The following is a 17,968-nucleotide window of genomic DNA, read 5'->3' on the forward strand; positions in this document are numbered from 1 at the left end:
CATCACTGTGCATCGCCAATCAGCTTGTAAGTGTCACAGAAGTTGTAAATACGATTTATGCTCAGACTCACACTGTAAATAGGATGTATATCGTTAGCACAGAGCCAACTGACCGTTTTATATGCACGTTCGCGAAAAATAACTTTGTGCTTAGGCTGAGTAAACATATCGAGATATAGCCACCGACGGTTTAAACATAAGTCTCCAGTGGCATCTCTCAGATTGTAGTGCGAGGTTTCGTGACATCTCTATAAAGGCAAGACTTGACATTTGATGGTTAGATTCTGTCGGATTAATGTTGGACTGAAAGATTGGATTAGAGTTTACGACTCACAGAATTCGTTAAATCGAGACATTGATAGGCAGCAACTACTCCAGTATATAACATCCTTTTACTAACCAAGATAGCGTGTCGCCTTATTCGATAGGTTTGGGTTCATTGTATATATATAGCTGTATGGTATAAGTAATGCCCTAATACAGTGTTAAAAGGATTGTGATGACTAGCCAAGATAGCGTGTCGTCTAATTCGATAGGTTTGGGTCCACTGTATATATTGCTGGTGTTGATACTATGGTACAAGTAGTGCCCTAATACAGTGAGGAACGTTTGTGATGAAAAGAGTGAAATTTCTGTGAATGTATTGATTGATCTATCACATCAAAGCAAACAGTCGCCACGTATATGAGAACGTACATATTGAACAGAAAAGTGTATTGTGTTAAATCTTGATGACTTCGCTGCCTTGTCAAACTTCATCATGTCTGCATTGTCCTATTTTGAATGTATAAGTGCTGTTATTCTCACACGACGAGCACCACAGGTTTAAATATTGAGGTGGTTATAAAAATACATTGCCGAAATTTGCATGCAAGGATCAAAAAACGCAAGAGGATGTTTTGTTTAGAACCAAATATCAGAAAAGCCGAACAGTACATCAGTCTGTGCGGCATGAATACTTGAGCGCTTCTAGGGCACTCGTTAAATATATAACAACCATACTTTTACAAAACCGACTACTTCGCAGATTTCTACGGCAAAATGTTGAGATCTTTCTTAACGGCCGCAATAGGTCTATCGGCCATCGGCAGCTTAGCTGTCGTATCAGCTGCACAGCCAGCGAACGGTATGTTGTTTAGTGGTTTATGTATGCATGTATGTCCGGTTGTGTGGGAATAAAGTGAGCGTATGAGTGTTTGTCTTTTGCTTTCAAATGTAACTCTTATATTGTAAGCTTTGATGCACACGAAAATATTCGCGCACAGATACACAGTGTACAAATACGCGTATAACTATAGTAAGGGATTCGCCAACATTTACACGCGAGTCTTGTTAAGTGCTGTGTTCACGCATGTCAATGATATTTGATAGACATGAAGTGTTTACAAAATCATAGTGCACACACGGCCCTGTTAGCCCTGTTAGGTACATATTCAAGGCGTGGCAGGTATGGACCATACGCACATCCACTAAGCAATCAAAAGCGAGCCGACTCAGCTCACTGCAAACAAATTGGTGTATTTGAACGAAATGACTGACATGAAGTGGGGAAGTGCTAATAGCGTACACTAGGCAGGGCCTTAATACAATTTTTTTGAAGGAAAGGATAGTGTGCCAATTAGTGGAGTGAGGGTGTAAGTACTCGTATACTATACTACCGTGCGCGACCTTGTGCCGTTTATTAGCTTTTAATAGCTTTACCTGTAGCATTTTCTCTCGATAGACTGACATGTGCGTTGACAGATCGTTTTCAATTCGCAGACCTTCATTGAAACCCCTAATGTTTCTTATCTTTCTCAATCCCTTAAATCCCCACAGTACTGAGTATGTGTGGCGCAGACTATGCGACGTTGTTCGACACCGACTTCAACGCAGTTTCCGCTAATACCAACTGCAACGACGCATACGTTGAGATACCTGAGGGATGGGAAATAGCCGCCGCAGACGATCTGAATGTGCCTTTTATCCTCGGGAAAACGGTGCGTGGCACACTGACATGTAAAACGTACAAGTACAACTAGTGGTCATATTGAGATCTACAAGCGAATGATTCTGGGTTTCTATCTACATTCTCCTATTCATGTGACTGTTGTATTGTATATATCGGCGGGTATCTTTGTTTAATACGTGAGATGATGTTCCCGTTGCTGTTGTGCACAAATAGGCAGGTTAGCACGAGCTACTCCGTCTGTCGGCGGACAGAATAGAGTGCGGTGATGACTAACACTACCCCCAAAATAAATTGGTCGTCATCAAATACAGTCTTCCTTTGGAGTGGATGCTCTGGTTCTAGCCGATGGTCATGCCTATCATCATGACAACAAGGGTGTGGCCAAGTTGGACGCTATCCACATTCAGGATAACACAGTGAAGGTTGTATCGTGTGCCACTTCCACTGCAGTTCTGATTCGAAAGGTGACAGCTAAAGCGACACAGACAGACTACACGATTAGGTAAGCGTATCTGTCCGCCATATATATCGCATAGTAAGGTGGGGTCACCACAGCAAGATATCGAAGCTAACTATTTATGTGCGGTTGTTCGTAGGTGTAGGAGCCCACGAATATAACAAATTAACCACATATCATATACTCTGCCCAATATGGAGTACACAATGGATAGTGTATAAGGCAACACTTGAACCAGCAATATAAAAGTGGCTCGTACCACCCTACCAACGACGATTAATTCGACCATAGGCAAACACAGCGTAATTGAAGGCTGCTCTAAAAGCGTTTTCCCCTTAAACACGAACGCTCGCATCTGCCAACCAAGATTTTTTGGTTTATAACGACACACCAACTTGATGATGACAAGAAAATATACAGAACAAAACGATGCAGACTGCCCTGGGTGAGAAATTGTAAAAGTCATATATATCTAAGCAGATAGCGACGTATGAAGCAGTACATTTGCACATTTCTCGCAGTATGGTAAACCACTGGAAATCTCTTTCAAACTAGGAGCTTTAACACACAGAAATAGTTCTTTACGTCTGAGGCCGGAACCTTGATTAACCGTGTTTTACACATCTACAGAATGAGAACTCTCATCCTCTCCACCAACGAGGCTGTGCATCAGTCGGTCATCAACATCTACCTGGGCTTTGGTGCCCCGTACACACTAGTTGACTTGCACGAGAACTCGTTACCCGCCATGCAGGACAGCACTGGTATGCTTATCACCTGTGATTTGAATTGGCACTCGTCGCATACGGTCGCGCACTTGTGTGAATTATGGCATATGTGATTTCATGCTCGAAGGACTATCATTGGTACTTTGCATGTTCATCTATCTTTGTTGACCAGGATCTAAAAAATCTCAATCTCAATATTTAAAACCGAAATTGATGCAGGACCGTTGTTCAATGCCATTGTGCTGACTTCCGCTGAGCTGATGATGGCAGGCGACAACGCCGGAGAGTATATGCCTGCACTAGACGGTGAGGGATGGTCACAGCTGTACGAGTACGCCGAGACGTATAATGTGCGCATCACTGTGATGCACACCACCCAGAACGCCGACACTGCGCTGCTTGGCACAGGTAATTGTGTGCCAGATATGATTGGTGTTTGGGTCTCAGGTGATCAGTTGTTTATCATACATCGCATGCATAGAGTGGACTGGTTTTCCACGTGCGGATAAACCATTTTCATGCTATCCCTGAAGTGCATTTGCCTAGAATAGTTTTGCACTTCAACTGCCAGCCGTTTGCAGTATGTTGTCGTCAAGGCAACAACCACTTACACAGTGCACTATCTATGTTAACGGTTGCATCCAGAAACTTCTAAAACCATTAACCCATTAACTCACGCAATGATCACAGGGGAAGGCACAAGTGATGCACAAGTCATTGAGTGGCTGGACAACCCCATGTCACTGTCTCTTAATGACTCTGTGCCCCTGACTGCAAAGTTGCCACTCGGCCAAGGTAAGACATTTGTGTGTTGTGGACCAATACTGCAGTTTCAGTTCTTAAGATGTCGCTGTTGTCCTGTACCTTTGGATCGAGAAGGTGACGATTGTTATGCATGCGGCGCTTACATTCAAATATGGTCTTTGTTGACTGCTGACTCTAGCAGCGAAAAGGAGACGGATTTCAACCATCAGTAAACATATATCAGTAAAATATTCATAAACGTATAGCCAAATAGTTATTTGAAGCCTGAACTCAATGTAAATTGATTCCATATCATAGGCGAGAGTTGGGTCTATCCCGTCAAAATTAGTTCCGGGTCACGCCACATCCTGCCCTTCATGAAGTTCCAGGGTGATACTGGAGTCGCAGGTTTTATTCGCCAGTGCTACAATCGAGATGTAAGTGGCGTTATATACCCCACCGCAGTCCTGAGATGACAAGTAAAAGTGCTTTAAAACGCCTATATATTCAATATAAATGACAGTACATAGCATGCACACTTACATACAATGTATATCAGCTTGACAAAACTGTTGCCGAGTATTTTGTGAGGCGATCTAAGATCGCTGAACTGCACATTTGACGTCTTTACACTTACCACTGTTGGTTTCCTTGCATCACAGCATGTGTCAAGAAAACTGGATAACACCAAAGAAAGAACGGCGGGAACAATACCAAACACATTCTGTAGACTTCTTATCTTTACCTGGGCCACTAACTACCACCACTCAACTAATCGCATTGCAACCTATCACAACCCGAACAGGAGATGCATTTCACCTTCGCTCCCAATCAGTTCTTCAACAGCACCTACGTGATTGGAGACGTATGGTTTCACTGGGTAAACAAGGGAGTATACCTTGGTCAGCGTCGTGTGCTACTATCTCCTCAGGTCGACGATGTCTTCCTGGCCACCGAGTATTACAATATCGAGGCGAATCGTCAGGCTTTGGATGGAGAACCCATGCACAGAGCAAACGCAACGGATATGATCATTCTCCGAGACTTTCAGAAGAAAGTCAATGCCGATAATCCGGGATGGGATATCAGGTTTGCAATTGCAGTTTTATGTTTCATACCCAGTATAACTACAAGTGTACCTCGAGTCGTATAAGTTATACCAGCCCCTGATGCATTTGTGTGGTACTACAACATAAATTGAGCCTTTGTTTGTGTCGATTGTAGTGAATATCTTCATGTGAATGATCATCTGGTGTCTAGTAGATGAAGTCACTTTCTGTCGTAGACGTTTCGCTGATGCTTTGAATACGCTTCTTCAGATATGAGTTGGCCATAAATGGACAAGGATGGGGAGAGTTTGCGACTTTCAACGGGGACCTTGACGTTCCCTTGGACAACATGAACGACAATCTCCTAGAGTATCGTGATGGTAAGTGGGTTTTACAACTCGAATGATCTGGTGCATAAATAGAACCAAAAATGTAGAAGCTAAGTACTTCCATATTGCTGAACTGTACACATTGACCGAAACGGGCAGTGGTTTGACAAATAGTGTTTCTACTGCGCCCAGCATGAGTGGTTTAGTTCATTGACCTATGACTTGTTGCAATGGTCTCGTCATTCTGTCATGTCGCATGTTGTTCTACGAAATGGCGCACATATCATAGTTTTACAGGCCTTCAAGAATTTTGCCACCAGTGGCCGTAAATATGCCATCTAAGTATTCTGTACGTATGGACATTGTCTAGATATATACCGTGTCCTATGAATGGGATAATCCTTCTATTCTTTTCCTGAATGAGACCTCTGCTAAGCTTCCTTCATACTCGAACATTGTTTACCTCTATCAGATTTCTTCTGGGTGACACACACCTGGAGTCATATGGACTTGTACTGCATCGAAAGCAAGTGTGAAGAATTAGGATATACACCATACAATGTGTCCTTCGAAGAATTGAATCTCAACGTCGAATTCGCGCAATCCACTCTGTTCACCGGGATCAAGGTATCCTCGTGAATCTACTCCTACTTACATCACCCTGTCGCGGCAGTGTTGTGTTCGCATCAAAGTCAAATGCAAGCTGTACAAGCTATGTAATGTACATCCGCCTTATTGGCAGCAAAGACTATATGGTTTATTTTGCCTTGTTTTACCTGAAACTTTGTTTTATTCGTCCACTATGGTCGCTACAGTACAGCAACGGTACCGTAGGTGAGCGCCTGGTCGATCTAAACAACATCTGGAATTGGAGTCCCGAATCAATTGTGACTCCCCGTATATCGGGTTTGAACAGATCCGAATCAATCCAGGCCATGCTGGACTTTGGAATCAAGTATGCCAACATTTGAAAAATAAGTTTACCTTGAGCTTTATTGCAGCATATTGGTCGAGTAGCTAAACTTGTTTTGCCAGTTCCCTAAGGGTTTATTTCGCAAGTTAGCTCAAGGTGCATATTCTGACATACCTGGAAGTGCACCCAAGTAACACAATCGGCGATTTTTCGACTAGGTGGCTTCAATGCCCCTATAGAAAGCTTTAAAAAATGATTTCAACTAGCAAGATCATTTAGCTTTCGCCTACACAACATGGTGTATTTCATACTTACACTGAGTTGGCTATTAATTCAGGACTGCTGTTGGAGACAATACACGAACGGACTTGCAGGCTCCCAATCCTTACCATACTTTCATGACCGAAGTTGGTATGTGCATTTGTATGATTGTGTATACTAAATTGGCTCTGGGTTGTTTTGTAGTGGGCATTATCAACCATCGTGGCTCTAAAAATACTTTATATCGCTGACCATCAAACCTCACTATTCATCATATTTACATACCTAGGTGGTCTGACTACTAACGAGAAGATGCATGTAATTGCGAGATATGCCACACGTGTCTACTTTGATGTATCTCTTCCTGAAGAGAGCGTGGCTGAGTTCAACAGTTTCTACGGACCCCAGTATGCACATTCCATCTTGATTCAACATTTAAATATCTGAATTCCACTGAATGCGATATCCTTTTAGTTCCATCATTTTGTGAGTATCGACCTTTTCACTGTGATTCTCACAAAAGCAAAATATAATAATATTTAGGCAATCAATTACAGTGTTCTTTGTTTGGTTGTCTTCTATAGTACTCTGGTACCGCTCTAAAATAATGTGAAGTAGTGGCATACCAACACAGTTTTCTGACCGTTTATCAGCTGCTACGGTTGGAATGAAGAAGGTCCCATTGTATTCAAAGGTCGCAAGTGTAACACCACATCGTTCCGATACGATCGTGACTTAGAATTGAACGAAATCATGGATATCGAAGGCGCTTCGACGGCTCTGAATCTTTTCAAGGTAACATATATATTTATACACACACACACATATATATATATATATATTTAGCCAAAAATTAGGTGCCTGCAAAACTTTCAGAAATTCGAGATTGGAACCACAACCAATTACGACCATGCTTCACACTACATTGTGCCTCAATCACTCAAAATTGAATCAGTGTAGATCAATCAAGTCTCTGAATCACACTAAATATCACATGTTTCGTCACGGCACCTCTATTTAAATCATCCGTACTGAAACACGCGCATCCTTTTACATAATGCCATACCAGAAACGTGCGGATCCCTACATGTTCCATCAAGCGAACATGAAGGCCTTCTGGTGGGATGGAGAGCACCAGTCTCTGCTCTCAATGTGGACCAAGCACGTCATCAAGTCTTACAGAGAATTCAGTAACCTGCCTGTAATCACTATGAAGGTGTGATTCTACTTTGCTTGTTGTGTGTAGTGTACTTCAATATGTGACGCTTGCAACGAGGAATAGTGGGACTTTGCGACTGTGCTGTGTGGTATCCTGCCGCGCTCCTGTCGAGTAATAGCGATCACTAGATGTCGAGTTTTAGATCACAATTCCTCGCATGATTATATATAAAAATCTATTCAGAATCTCGCCAAGTAAGACGTTTGACTCCACTAGGACGTGCACATTGCTGATAGCAACAATCACATCCCCTATCACCTGTGGACAACAATACCTTTACAGATGGACGATCTTAGAAAGCATTACGACGAAAGAGCTGCGCGTGATAACTGTGGCATAGACGCACGTCAAATCCACAAGTCTGGCTCTGCGACTGTAGGTCTAAGAGTGCGTACATCAAACGCGTGCAAGGTTAAACTTAGTCGATCAACCGGTGCAACTATGCAGTTCGGGACAAGTAGGAGACGAGCCACAGAGACGGTATGCCAGTTTTGGTTTTGTTGTTAAGCGGGATATTAGAATACCGTGGAGTAGTCTCAGCTTGATACACATAAGTAGATCTGGCATTGTGAGTGGAATGCTTCGTGTGGCATTCTAATATCTATAGGATACGTCGCATTCACCCATATTTTGCACACCCACTCGTTTGTGTAGGATGGCTATGGCTTCGATGAGACACTGAGTATAGACTCATCTGCCGCCGGTGCTGACCAAACTGTGGAGGTACCGTCTTGCGGCAGTCGTTGCGACCCGTACCCGCAATCTCGTGCCGCCACACCCGTAGACGACGCCGAGTTCGTAAGTTATCTGGACGTATCTGTGCACAAATACAAACTCGATGGACACCTTGCAGTGTGTTGATACGTGTTCTCTGCTGATTCCAAATGGATAGATCAAGTGTAAACTCTACGTAATGTAAAAAAACAATCGCTCATCAAGTCGGACACATCGCTATCACGCATGCCACTATATGCAATATTCGCAACCTCGTATCAAACTTGCAATTTCTACTCAAAGGTGATAACTTCTCACCAATATGTACGCACTCGCCTAATAATCCGGTACGTTCGCTCCACACGATAGACTGTTCCCGACAGCCAAATGGATGACTTCTACACCACTGAAGAACCGGTTGAACAAGGGCCTGTACCCACGGACTTCGACCCAGCTGGATCCCCCTACCCTTCTATTGTCGGCGAGGACGCAAATGTAAGTGTTTTATTCCCGACACTTATTCGTACGGTAGCTGATATCTCGTTCATATACAGAGTATCCCTATCATTTTTGTATGTCTTCCGTGGTTGAATAGCCGTTCCATCCTCAAATAGTAAGACAAGGTCACTACAGACGTCAATTCGAAAATGACTCTTGATAAGATGTGGGTTTGAACCCCGTGTTTGCATTCGAGCTGCAACTATACACGAGTGATCATTAGTTTACCCTCCTCATCTTTGGTAACCCTTCATCAAGCGCACTCGAATCTTTGCTGCGCAAGCAGACACGAACGCGTACTCAAACGGCAAATTTAAATACATGATCTCAGCGGAAGTCTGATAGCGGAGTACCCGCGTGGGCCATTGGGGTGGCTGTGGCGGGCGCCATCTTTTGCTTTGGACTGTTTGTAGCCATCATCGTCATTTGCAAACGTAAACGCGACCGACAGAAAAAGCTTGCCGCCAAGCAACTCGCCGTTAACCGATACGAAACTACTCAACCCAGTGTTTCTTCTTGTTGAGTGGAGAATATGTTGTCAAATTACATCTTTGGAATGTGTTTATAGGTCTATACAACATTTTGTATGTACAGCATATAACTAAATGCAACAAAGCTGAGGCATCGGACATCACAAGCTGATGTAATAATATTAGAAATTGCTCAAAAGCTCAGTCATATAGCACTCACCGCCCCACACTTTACTACATAACTATTTCAAACGAACACACCAAACTATCACAATTTGGAATAAAGGAAAACATAAACATAATTGAAGGTCGTATCTGGACTTGGATGCTATTCTAGGAAGTCTTCTGTAGAAATTAACATTAGGGCCTTAGTAAATAAACTATTCAATCAAAGCAGTAAATTGAGTATGCTGACGTCTTTTTCGTTCCGGGGTTTGACTTCGGCTGGTCTCAATCGGAGTGCTCAAATGTAAATATCACGAAATATTACACAATTTACTAAAAGTACTAAAGTATTATCCGGACCCGAGGTCAGCTTCTTGAACAGACTGGTGAAATAAAAGGTACAACTTGTTCTTTTCAGTACAAGTCTTTCGGCCACTTCCCTCTGGTCCTACAGTCGAATTTGGGGATTTAGTGTTTTTGTAGCATAAAGAGAACCAAATCAAAAACAAATACAAATAGTAGATGCAAGAAGGAATGCACACAATCTGTTCTCTTTTAGAAATACTCCGCCTCCCCTGTAAAACTTTCAAAAGCTGACCCACTGATACGGGTGATGAGACATCGCCGCAATAAAACGGGAATCGATCTTAATAATAAACGTTTATAACTGTTCAGCTAGACTCCTTCCTGTCACTTTATCTTTTTACTTCTGGATGAGCTTTTTTGACAAGATGAATTTATCATAACACGTTTTCTCAAACAACCGACGCGGCGAATAGTCAACAACTCGGAGATAAGGTTCATTCTGGCTGTCTTTGTAATGCAAACGTAGAAACATGTTGTTGGCTCACAGGTACGAGAATTGTATGTATAGGTGTACAAGAATTACAATTTGTAGTCGTATCCCTAGTATTTCCAATGTGGAACGACATGAGTGAACAGCCTATCTGCATGATTCACGAACGACTGTTGAGCACGTTGCTTCAGTAATCATGAAATTATTAATCACTCTGGTCAATGCATTCTCCCAAAAAACTACAGTTTCATGGCTCCCCCAGTTTTCTTCGCGGGGTGGTCGCTGGAACTACAGTCTGGGCATCTGACCCCATCTCTACCCTGAATAGTATTGGTTAGTATTTAAGGTATAATATATGTTTCATGAACACTCATTAACGGCAAATGCTTTTTGGGTTCTCAAAGACAATTAATTATTTGTTATAAGCCAATACTTTGGGAGCCACAGGTTTGCGCTCCTTTCCAATCGAGTGATTTTACATTCGCGACCGCTCTGCGCCGACCTGTTCGACCACTGATATATTTGCGCAATACTTTCCTCTCCATATCTTGGGATGATACAACCCATTTATTCAAAGTGCGGCTGTAGATATAGGTCCAGCGAAATGGCGACATTAGAAACAGGCGCAACTCGCTGAGCGGATTTTTTTTCCAGAAGCGTTGAATTCACGCACCAGTAAAAAGTGTTCATGTTCAAAACTTCTTTCGCAGACCACTTAAAATGGCCCCGCATAGTCTGAGAATCGGATCACATGTCTCTGATCACGGCCCCATACGATGTGACGAACATGCATCCCCTTACTTTTTATATAATTCAGATGGCTGCTTATAATACCCTCGTAGCCTCCCGATTCGGTAAACCCGGATTTGAATGCAACAAACCACTCCCCGCTGGGACCTAAATGTCATTCTCGTATTCTCGAAGATTGTGCATTAGTCTGTTAGGAAAGTCACCGTGACCACCCCACGCAAGGCCTTTAGTCTTATTACACCTTACTACGTATATGCCATCGGATTCTTCATCCTCGCCCAACGCCACCCAATCCGAGGACATTTAGAGATTTGTCCCAAAAGCGAAATTGCGAAGTTCCATTGGCAAAGCGAACTTGATATTGTCCAGCACTCCCCAGTGTCGCATCCACCTTTGGCGGGTGGTGAGGTGCCCGGCTTTCTAGCCTGTCATGTAAACTTTCTATCATCCCACTGGTGAAGTATGTGTCGTTGTAATCAAATGCGAGAGCGTAGTCACAACCGCCAAACAGGAACTCCTCATCAGATCCCAACGCGACAACCCTTGTGTATTTGTCGAACCTGATCTCGTCTGAACCGTCTCTCAAATCCGAGAGAAAAAATTCGCCCAGTCTACTCCTGTCTTTTGCCCTGGTCTCTTTTTGTTTTCGTTTTTCGCGAGCCGCGGACTCCATTTCGATCCGTTCTCTTGCTTCATTGGCCCTTCGTCGTACTAACTGCTCCCGCTCTCTTTCCTCGGCCATTTTTCGTGCTCGCGCGATCTTCTCTGCTAATTCCCCTTGCGCTCTGGAAGTGGTTTACACGAGGGAAAAATACAAATTAGAGTAATTCACACTTGATAGCCTTCAAAATATTCATGGAGGCGACACAGACCTTCACTACCGTCCATAAACCATATTGATTTCAATTACCATGCTAGCAGTACATTATAATTATGAAATTAACTAGGAGAAGTGGATGCTTGATACCATCATTCACAAACCACTGAACATCTTTTAGCACCCATTTATCCTTCACCTCACCTCTTAACGCGCACATCCTGGCACTCTGCAAGTCGTTCAACGATGCTTGCGCAGGTCTTGGGCAGTTCTTCAAATTCGACATCAAAGACCTGCAGTGACAGTCTCAGTGCTCTCTCCTCATTCACCACAGACGGGTCAGCTGAACTCCTGGTACTTGCTCTCCAGTGTACGTCTGCATCGTACTCCTCTCGTGGACGCATCCGATTACGTTGATATCTCTTCGTCGTATGTACTCTGGGATTCTTCATTATACTGATAAGGTCTTCCATCGAACAATTTCGCCGAAAGAGTTGTGTATGGCCCTGTTTCGGATGTAACAAAGCCGTGCCGACAGTACCTGTAAACAGTTTTTCAAAATATAACGTGCAATCCGTATTCGAACTGATTTTTTAGTGAGAAGATGCGAAAGCTCCTGTGCGTTCGCATTTTATTGTGCATCATTGGTGGTGCTAACACCCATGACAACAGCGAGTTCATTTTATCCTAGTTGATGCAATCTTAGAGAGAGAGGACAGATATAAAAACTTGAACCATCAGGCTAACATAGGACGAGGCATAGATCAGATACAAACTAAGATGCTGAACAAAACCAGGCTCGAACTGAATAAAAGTGGTTTCGCACATCGACACAGAGAAATATGGAAATAAAGTACAATAATGTATCCAGTGAACAAGATGCAAATTTGATAATTAGGCAAATATTGGCAACTACAGGAACATGCGCAGCAAAATATTGGCGGATAGAAATGAGAAAATGGACAAAGCAATGAAGTGATATCAACCACAAGGCAAGGTACACACACGCTCGGAAAGATCTTTAGCATGCGAATTGTATCAAATACAATGTACCTAGAATGATATTATCGAAAATGAAATATAAATTGCTGACATGTTTCGTGTGATTCAAAACCGTCCGGTCACAGAAATTGACAGTAGACAAATTGACATGAGAACAACGCAGACGTTTAAGCACACATAGGAATTTTGAAAATAGTATAGAAGTCACACTGAGACAGAATGAAAAATTGGGCGAAACCAAATTTCAAAAGCCATAAAAAAAAATCCAAGAACGCGGTAGTTCAATAAACTTGAAACCGAATAAAAACAGCATTCAATTTCAAAATTGAACTTTTTAGGTTGACGAGTACTCGCAGCATGGAAACATAGATAGACAACAGTTGGACGGTGCAAACGATAAGACTACAAAAACACGAGCAATATGGGACACTGCACAAGCACAAGCACGGGATACAAAGGTTACCATCGGTTAGTCTGGAGTCATCGCTAACGACAAGTGAGATGCCGAATAGCCGGAAATAGATGAATGTCACGTCATTTGTAACTTCTCGTGAAGTAGATTGTGGGCAGTCAAGGGCGAAGGAATCGATCAAGGAAGGTGCTCGGGATAACACCTCAGTACTAACTACACATACTATAGGACAGATACACGTGTAAGTGCACTTAATGTCAACAGAAACGAACTCCTATTATATACACGTACGCATGCTCGATGCCTGCATATAATTTGGATATGCAAGCACGTTCAGAAAAGGAATAAAATCTACAGTGGACATGATAGTTCTAGTCGATTGTATCACCAGTAAATGAGCTCATAACAAACAAACATGCCAGTGCTGTAGTACACGTTGATTCGCACAGTTCCGCCGCCCTCTGTACTTGATCCAGAGTACTTCAGAAAGGCAATCACTCCTCGAAGTAACATTGTGCTGGGCCTCAACCAATCCGAGTTCAGTAGCCCACGACCTCGCTTCCTCCAGGTCTAGCTTTACACCTTTCCCATGCGAAGAGATCTCATCCCTTTCCACCGAATCTTGTGTACTTTCGAGTGTTGAGAAAGCCTCCTCCAAATCAAGTTCCTGTAATGTATTTCCTCTTCACATTTATCTAGTACCCATCCACTCGTACCTTGTACACGAAACCGCTTAGCACAACCTCCGCCCGCACACGCCGCGACCTGGACATTTGTGAAGATCACGGTGCCTATCGGATACACTACTGAAGGTTTCATAGAGTGGTCGAAGGATGGGCGTGCGTGGAGAACCACGCCATGACCACGAGCGACCTGAATGCGATAGCACTGCCGATAGTTTAAAAGTATGGTAACAAAGCTTGCCGTCTGCCACTTGCAGTTCTCGAAAAAGATTCATCATTCACATTAAAGCAAAATAAACGCTGTCTGTGGAATGTTTGTGTGAGCAACAGTGATTCGAAGTTACGTCTACATCGATCCGAATATAAGCCAATAGGTGGTAGATTCGCATCAAGAAGTGCTATATGTACTTTCACCCAAGAGATATGTTCATTGAGCAATTATGAAGGCAGGTTGTCAAGATCTGCTATTCAATAACAAATCTTCGCCGACATGCTCTAACCTATAGTTAGGAGGTGGTAAAGGGGCCACTACTACTAATCGTACTAATTTTTCGGAGCTATGAGCGTAGAATACACATGACGATGGGTACTAATACACATGCTTTCACGTGTACAATACATATATACATACGTAAACCTATCCATCTGTTGATATCCACGACACTTGTGACAATTCGATTCGCATAGGGAGACAAAAATCATAGCTGACATAGAAACTTGAACATAAGGATGCGATACCTTGAATGCTTGTAGTTTGTATGTGCACGGCATTTGCCAGAGCATCCGTTCTCCAGGAACACCCAACCGCCATGATCGTCAGCAACGCGAACATAAGGTCCACTCTTGCTGCCTTTGTATTGTACACGTGAAGTAATGTTGTTGTCGGCTCACAGGTGTAAGAAGTGCGCGTAGCGTGTATAGGTATGCAAAATCATAAGCCGTTATTCCCCATAAGTTCCAATACGAAACGACATGAGGTAACAACCTCAAAACGAGTAAAGAACGCAGGAAAAGCTATACATGTAACAATAGTAAGTACGCACCCTTAGATCGCGAAGGACGACGTAAATCGCATGCAACCAAGTGACCGATCCCGACAGCGTGCTCTCTGTCTAATTTGTTATCCTCTCCAGTTCGGCACGTACTTCGGACGCTTAGTCGACCTTCATTTGGCCGGTGTGGATACTGGTATACATACACGCGTGGACCCGGCGTCGTACCTAGCGACATAGTAGTAAGCAGTATCAAAGTAGTTGTCTGTTGTTAATGTCAAACTGGCTACACGAAAGTATAATTGATTCCGAATCCCAACGAAGTACTGGTATGAACATAGGCTGCTCTGAAATCTGGCCCCACGAAAGTAAAGGGTCAAAACCCAACAGCCATTCATGAAGAATACCCTACTTCTACTACACTTGTTGCCAGTCGTTAGCCAATACAATTGAAGATATAGAAAGAGACTGCCACTTCTATTAAAGTAATATCGATGGCAAATGTTAAACATTTGATATTTATTGGTGCGTGATATCAAGTTTGCAATACCTCTCGTAAGGTTCTATTCTAAGCTACAGCAAACGCCACGGGTCTACTAGTCTAGAGGGAGGGTAGTTCTATTATGAGAGCGGCTACACAGTACACATCCATAGCCTCCTAAATAGTACAGGGTATAGTGTAAACAGTATATAGTGGGTCGTGCTACAGACAACATCCGATTTCGCGGCAAGCTCCAATTAATGAGCTATGGAGACTTTTATGAGGCCTTAGTGAGTTGTTCAGTAACATAAACACGTTCCCTGAGGTATCGATACTCAGCTCACGACAATGGTGTTTGTTTTCGTCAGTTAAGTAATACGCGCCGTGGGGATACAGTGCTATTCTCACTGTATCTTTACATGCTGTTTTTTCATGCCCATCCCACACTTAGAATTGAGCCACGCATAGTAGAAGATATAATTCGGTATGTGATGATAGGCTCGATATGAAAATCATTTTGTAGTGATAATATAGGTATTGCGTCGTAAAAAAACGGCACTTCGTTGAGCATCGCTAGTACTCCCTTTCGGATGAAGACTGACTGTGCTTAGTATGGGCTCGCATATATTGCTAAGCATGCTACCGCACATTTAGTGTGTGTATGATGGGTTATGCCTAAATTTGTTTCTGATCGCGAGTGTGGAATCCATTTATTTGGAGGCAACATGTCGAGTCGAGTCAACAAACGAGCTTAATTCGCACTAGTCTAGGACAGTTGCACACCAATGCAATTTGATAGTACTATGATTGAAACTAATTGTGTCTAAGCTTATAGATAGAAATGAGTTGTATAGGGATATTGTCTTGTTGGCAATCTCACAGGGTATACTAGGTATTCAAATAAACAGAAGTTGACAAGACGACCAACCTTGAATGTCTGGAGGTTGTAAGTGCACGGTATTTCTACGAGCATCTGTTGTCCATATTGTTTCTCGAGGAGTTGGGGCGGCAGTTAATAACATGGCAACTGCTTGTGGTATTTTTGCCTGGTGACATTATAGTGTATAAAAGTGTATGTCACCTTTAGTATAGCACCCCCAGGACCACTTGTTTATTACTGATTTTTTCAGATAGTGGTGATGATGGCGACACGCCGACGCCTGCTGTTCCTTTAGTCAGCCAATTAAAATGACGCGTCAGTCAGTACGCAGTCGGAAGCACAGGCTCGATTGTGGTATCAATGACACAGTTATCGAACCTCTGCTCTACGCACCGTTAATCAATACAGATACAAATCTAAGGCTGCAACTTGCCATTGGAATTTTGCAATGGGTTGTGCTGATGAGTGTTAATTGCTCTGGTAGCATCGGGTCAAATTGGAAGCATGCTTGACATCCAGTGTTCGTGTTTATGTCTTTTGTGATATGCACGGCTGTTTTATTTAATTGGATTGGCGAGAGGCAACCAATACGACACTTGCACTACCCTCACATGTGTACCAGCTAGCATTCACCCTCGGACAACGAACGGGTCTGCCTTTAGTAGTGCACTGAGCTAGTGCTTCTCGAGCAAGATAGCAGTATATTGAAACTCGGTGGGGATTCCCTTTAGCTGTCATTGTAAATACTAACTGACCAGTGCACACGGCTCAACAAACTGAACCATAAAACCAAAAACAATGCCTTCCTTGGGGCACTATTTACAATGCCGAACTGAAGACTGCCATAGCAAAGTGACAATGGAATTGTGCCAAGATCTACAATCAGATCGGACTCAACCTTTCTTCCCCCCGAAGCTTCCCCCAGCGTACGGTGCAAGATATGCCTCATCGAGACCCGCAGACAAAAAATGAAATACTTTACCCTCGTATCTGTGGTTGGTTTGTTCCACCCTCATATCTGTGGTAGGATTGTGTGTGCTTATGTACGTGCAGTTATACACTCTGCAGAAACGCCAGGCTAATACCGTCCGCTCTGCTTTCGGTGTGACTTGTGCACATTCAACTCACTGCAGCGCGCTGTACAGGATGTGATACGGCAATAGTATTGCTTGACTTATTGTGCATCCAAAAAGCATTCCTCCAGGGGCGAATGAGCTATTTTTAGGTTGTATCGGCCTTCGGCAGGATAAACTCAGCGACCACTTGTATACTAACACCAGTGCCTGCGATAGGCAGGGGTGTGTGCTTTAAATATATATATATATACATGTATATATATATATATATATATATATATATAAACATCTGTTTACACTCACTTATATATATATATATATATATATATATATATATATATATATATATTATTATATAGTATATATATATATATATATATATATATATATATATATATATATATATATATATATATATATATATATATATATATATATATATATATATAATATATATATATATATATATATATATATATATATATATATATATATATATATATATATATATATATATATATATATATATATATATATATATATATATATATATATATATATATATATATATATATATATAT

At 42.3% G+C, this 17,968-nt stretch overlaps 2 protein-coding genes across 2 annotated transcripts; one reads left to right on the plus strand and one right to left on the minus strand.

Annotated features, from left to right (window-relative positions):
• Positions 1 to 1,041: 1,041 nt before the first annotated feature.
• On the plus strand, positions 1,042 to 9,631 carry SARC_00766 (hypothetical protein; the record flags this gene model as incomplete). The annotated part of the gene is made up of 19 exons (XM_014305517.1): positions 1,042 to 1,126; positions 1,819 to 1,979; positions 2,263 to 2,453; positions 3,039 to 3,172; positions 3,356 to 3,544; positions 3,827 to 3,931; positions 4,199 to 4,317; positions 4,686 to 4,969; positions 5,200 to 5,309; positions 5,731 to 5,885; positions 6,074 to 6,213; positions 6,509 to 6,582; positions 6,722 to 6,839; positions 7,086 to 7,227; positions 7,502 to 7,648; positions 7,934 to 8,131; positions 8,306 to 8,449; positions 8,735 to 8,860; positions 9,195 to 9,631. The coding sequence occupies 19 exons, from the start codon at positions 1,042 to 1,044 to the stop codon at positions 9,384 to 9,386; spliced, it is 2,814 nt and encodes a 937-aa protein (XP_014160992.1). The 3' UTR covers positions 9,387 to 9,631.
• A 340-nt stretch (positions 9,632 to 9,971) lies between these two features.
• SARC_00767 (hypothetical protein) lies at positions 9,972 to 12,313 on the minus strand (the record flags this gene model as incomplete). The annotated part of the gene is made up of 2 exons (XM_014305518.1): positions 9,972 to 11,829; positions 12,066 to 12,313. 2 exons carry the CDS (start codon positions 12,311 to 12,313, stop codon positions 11,313 to 11,315), a joined length of 765 nt encoding a protein of 254 aa, XP_014160993.1. The 3' UTR covers positions 9,972 to 11,312.
• Positions 12,314 to 17,968: the final 5,655 nt, after the last annotated feature.

The sequence above is a fragment of the Sphaeroforma arctica genome (assembly GCF_001186125.1).
Source record: "Sphaeroforma arctica JP610 unplaced genomic scaffold supercont1.27, whole genome shotgun sequence".
NCBI lineage: Eukaryota > Ichthyosporea > Ichthyophonida > Sphaeroforma > Sphaeroforma arctica.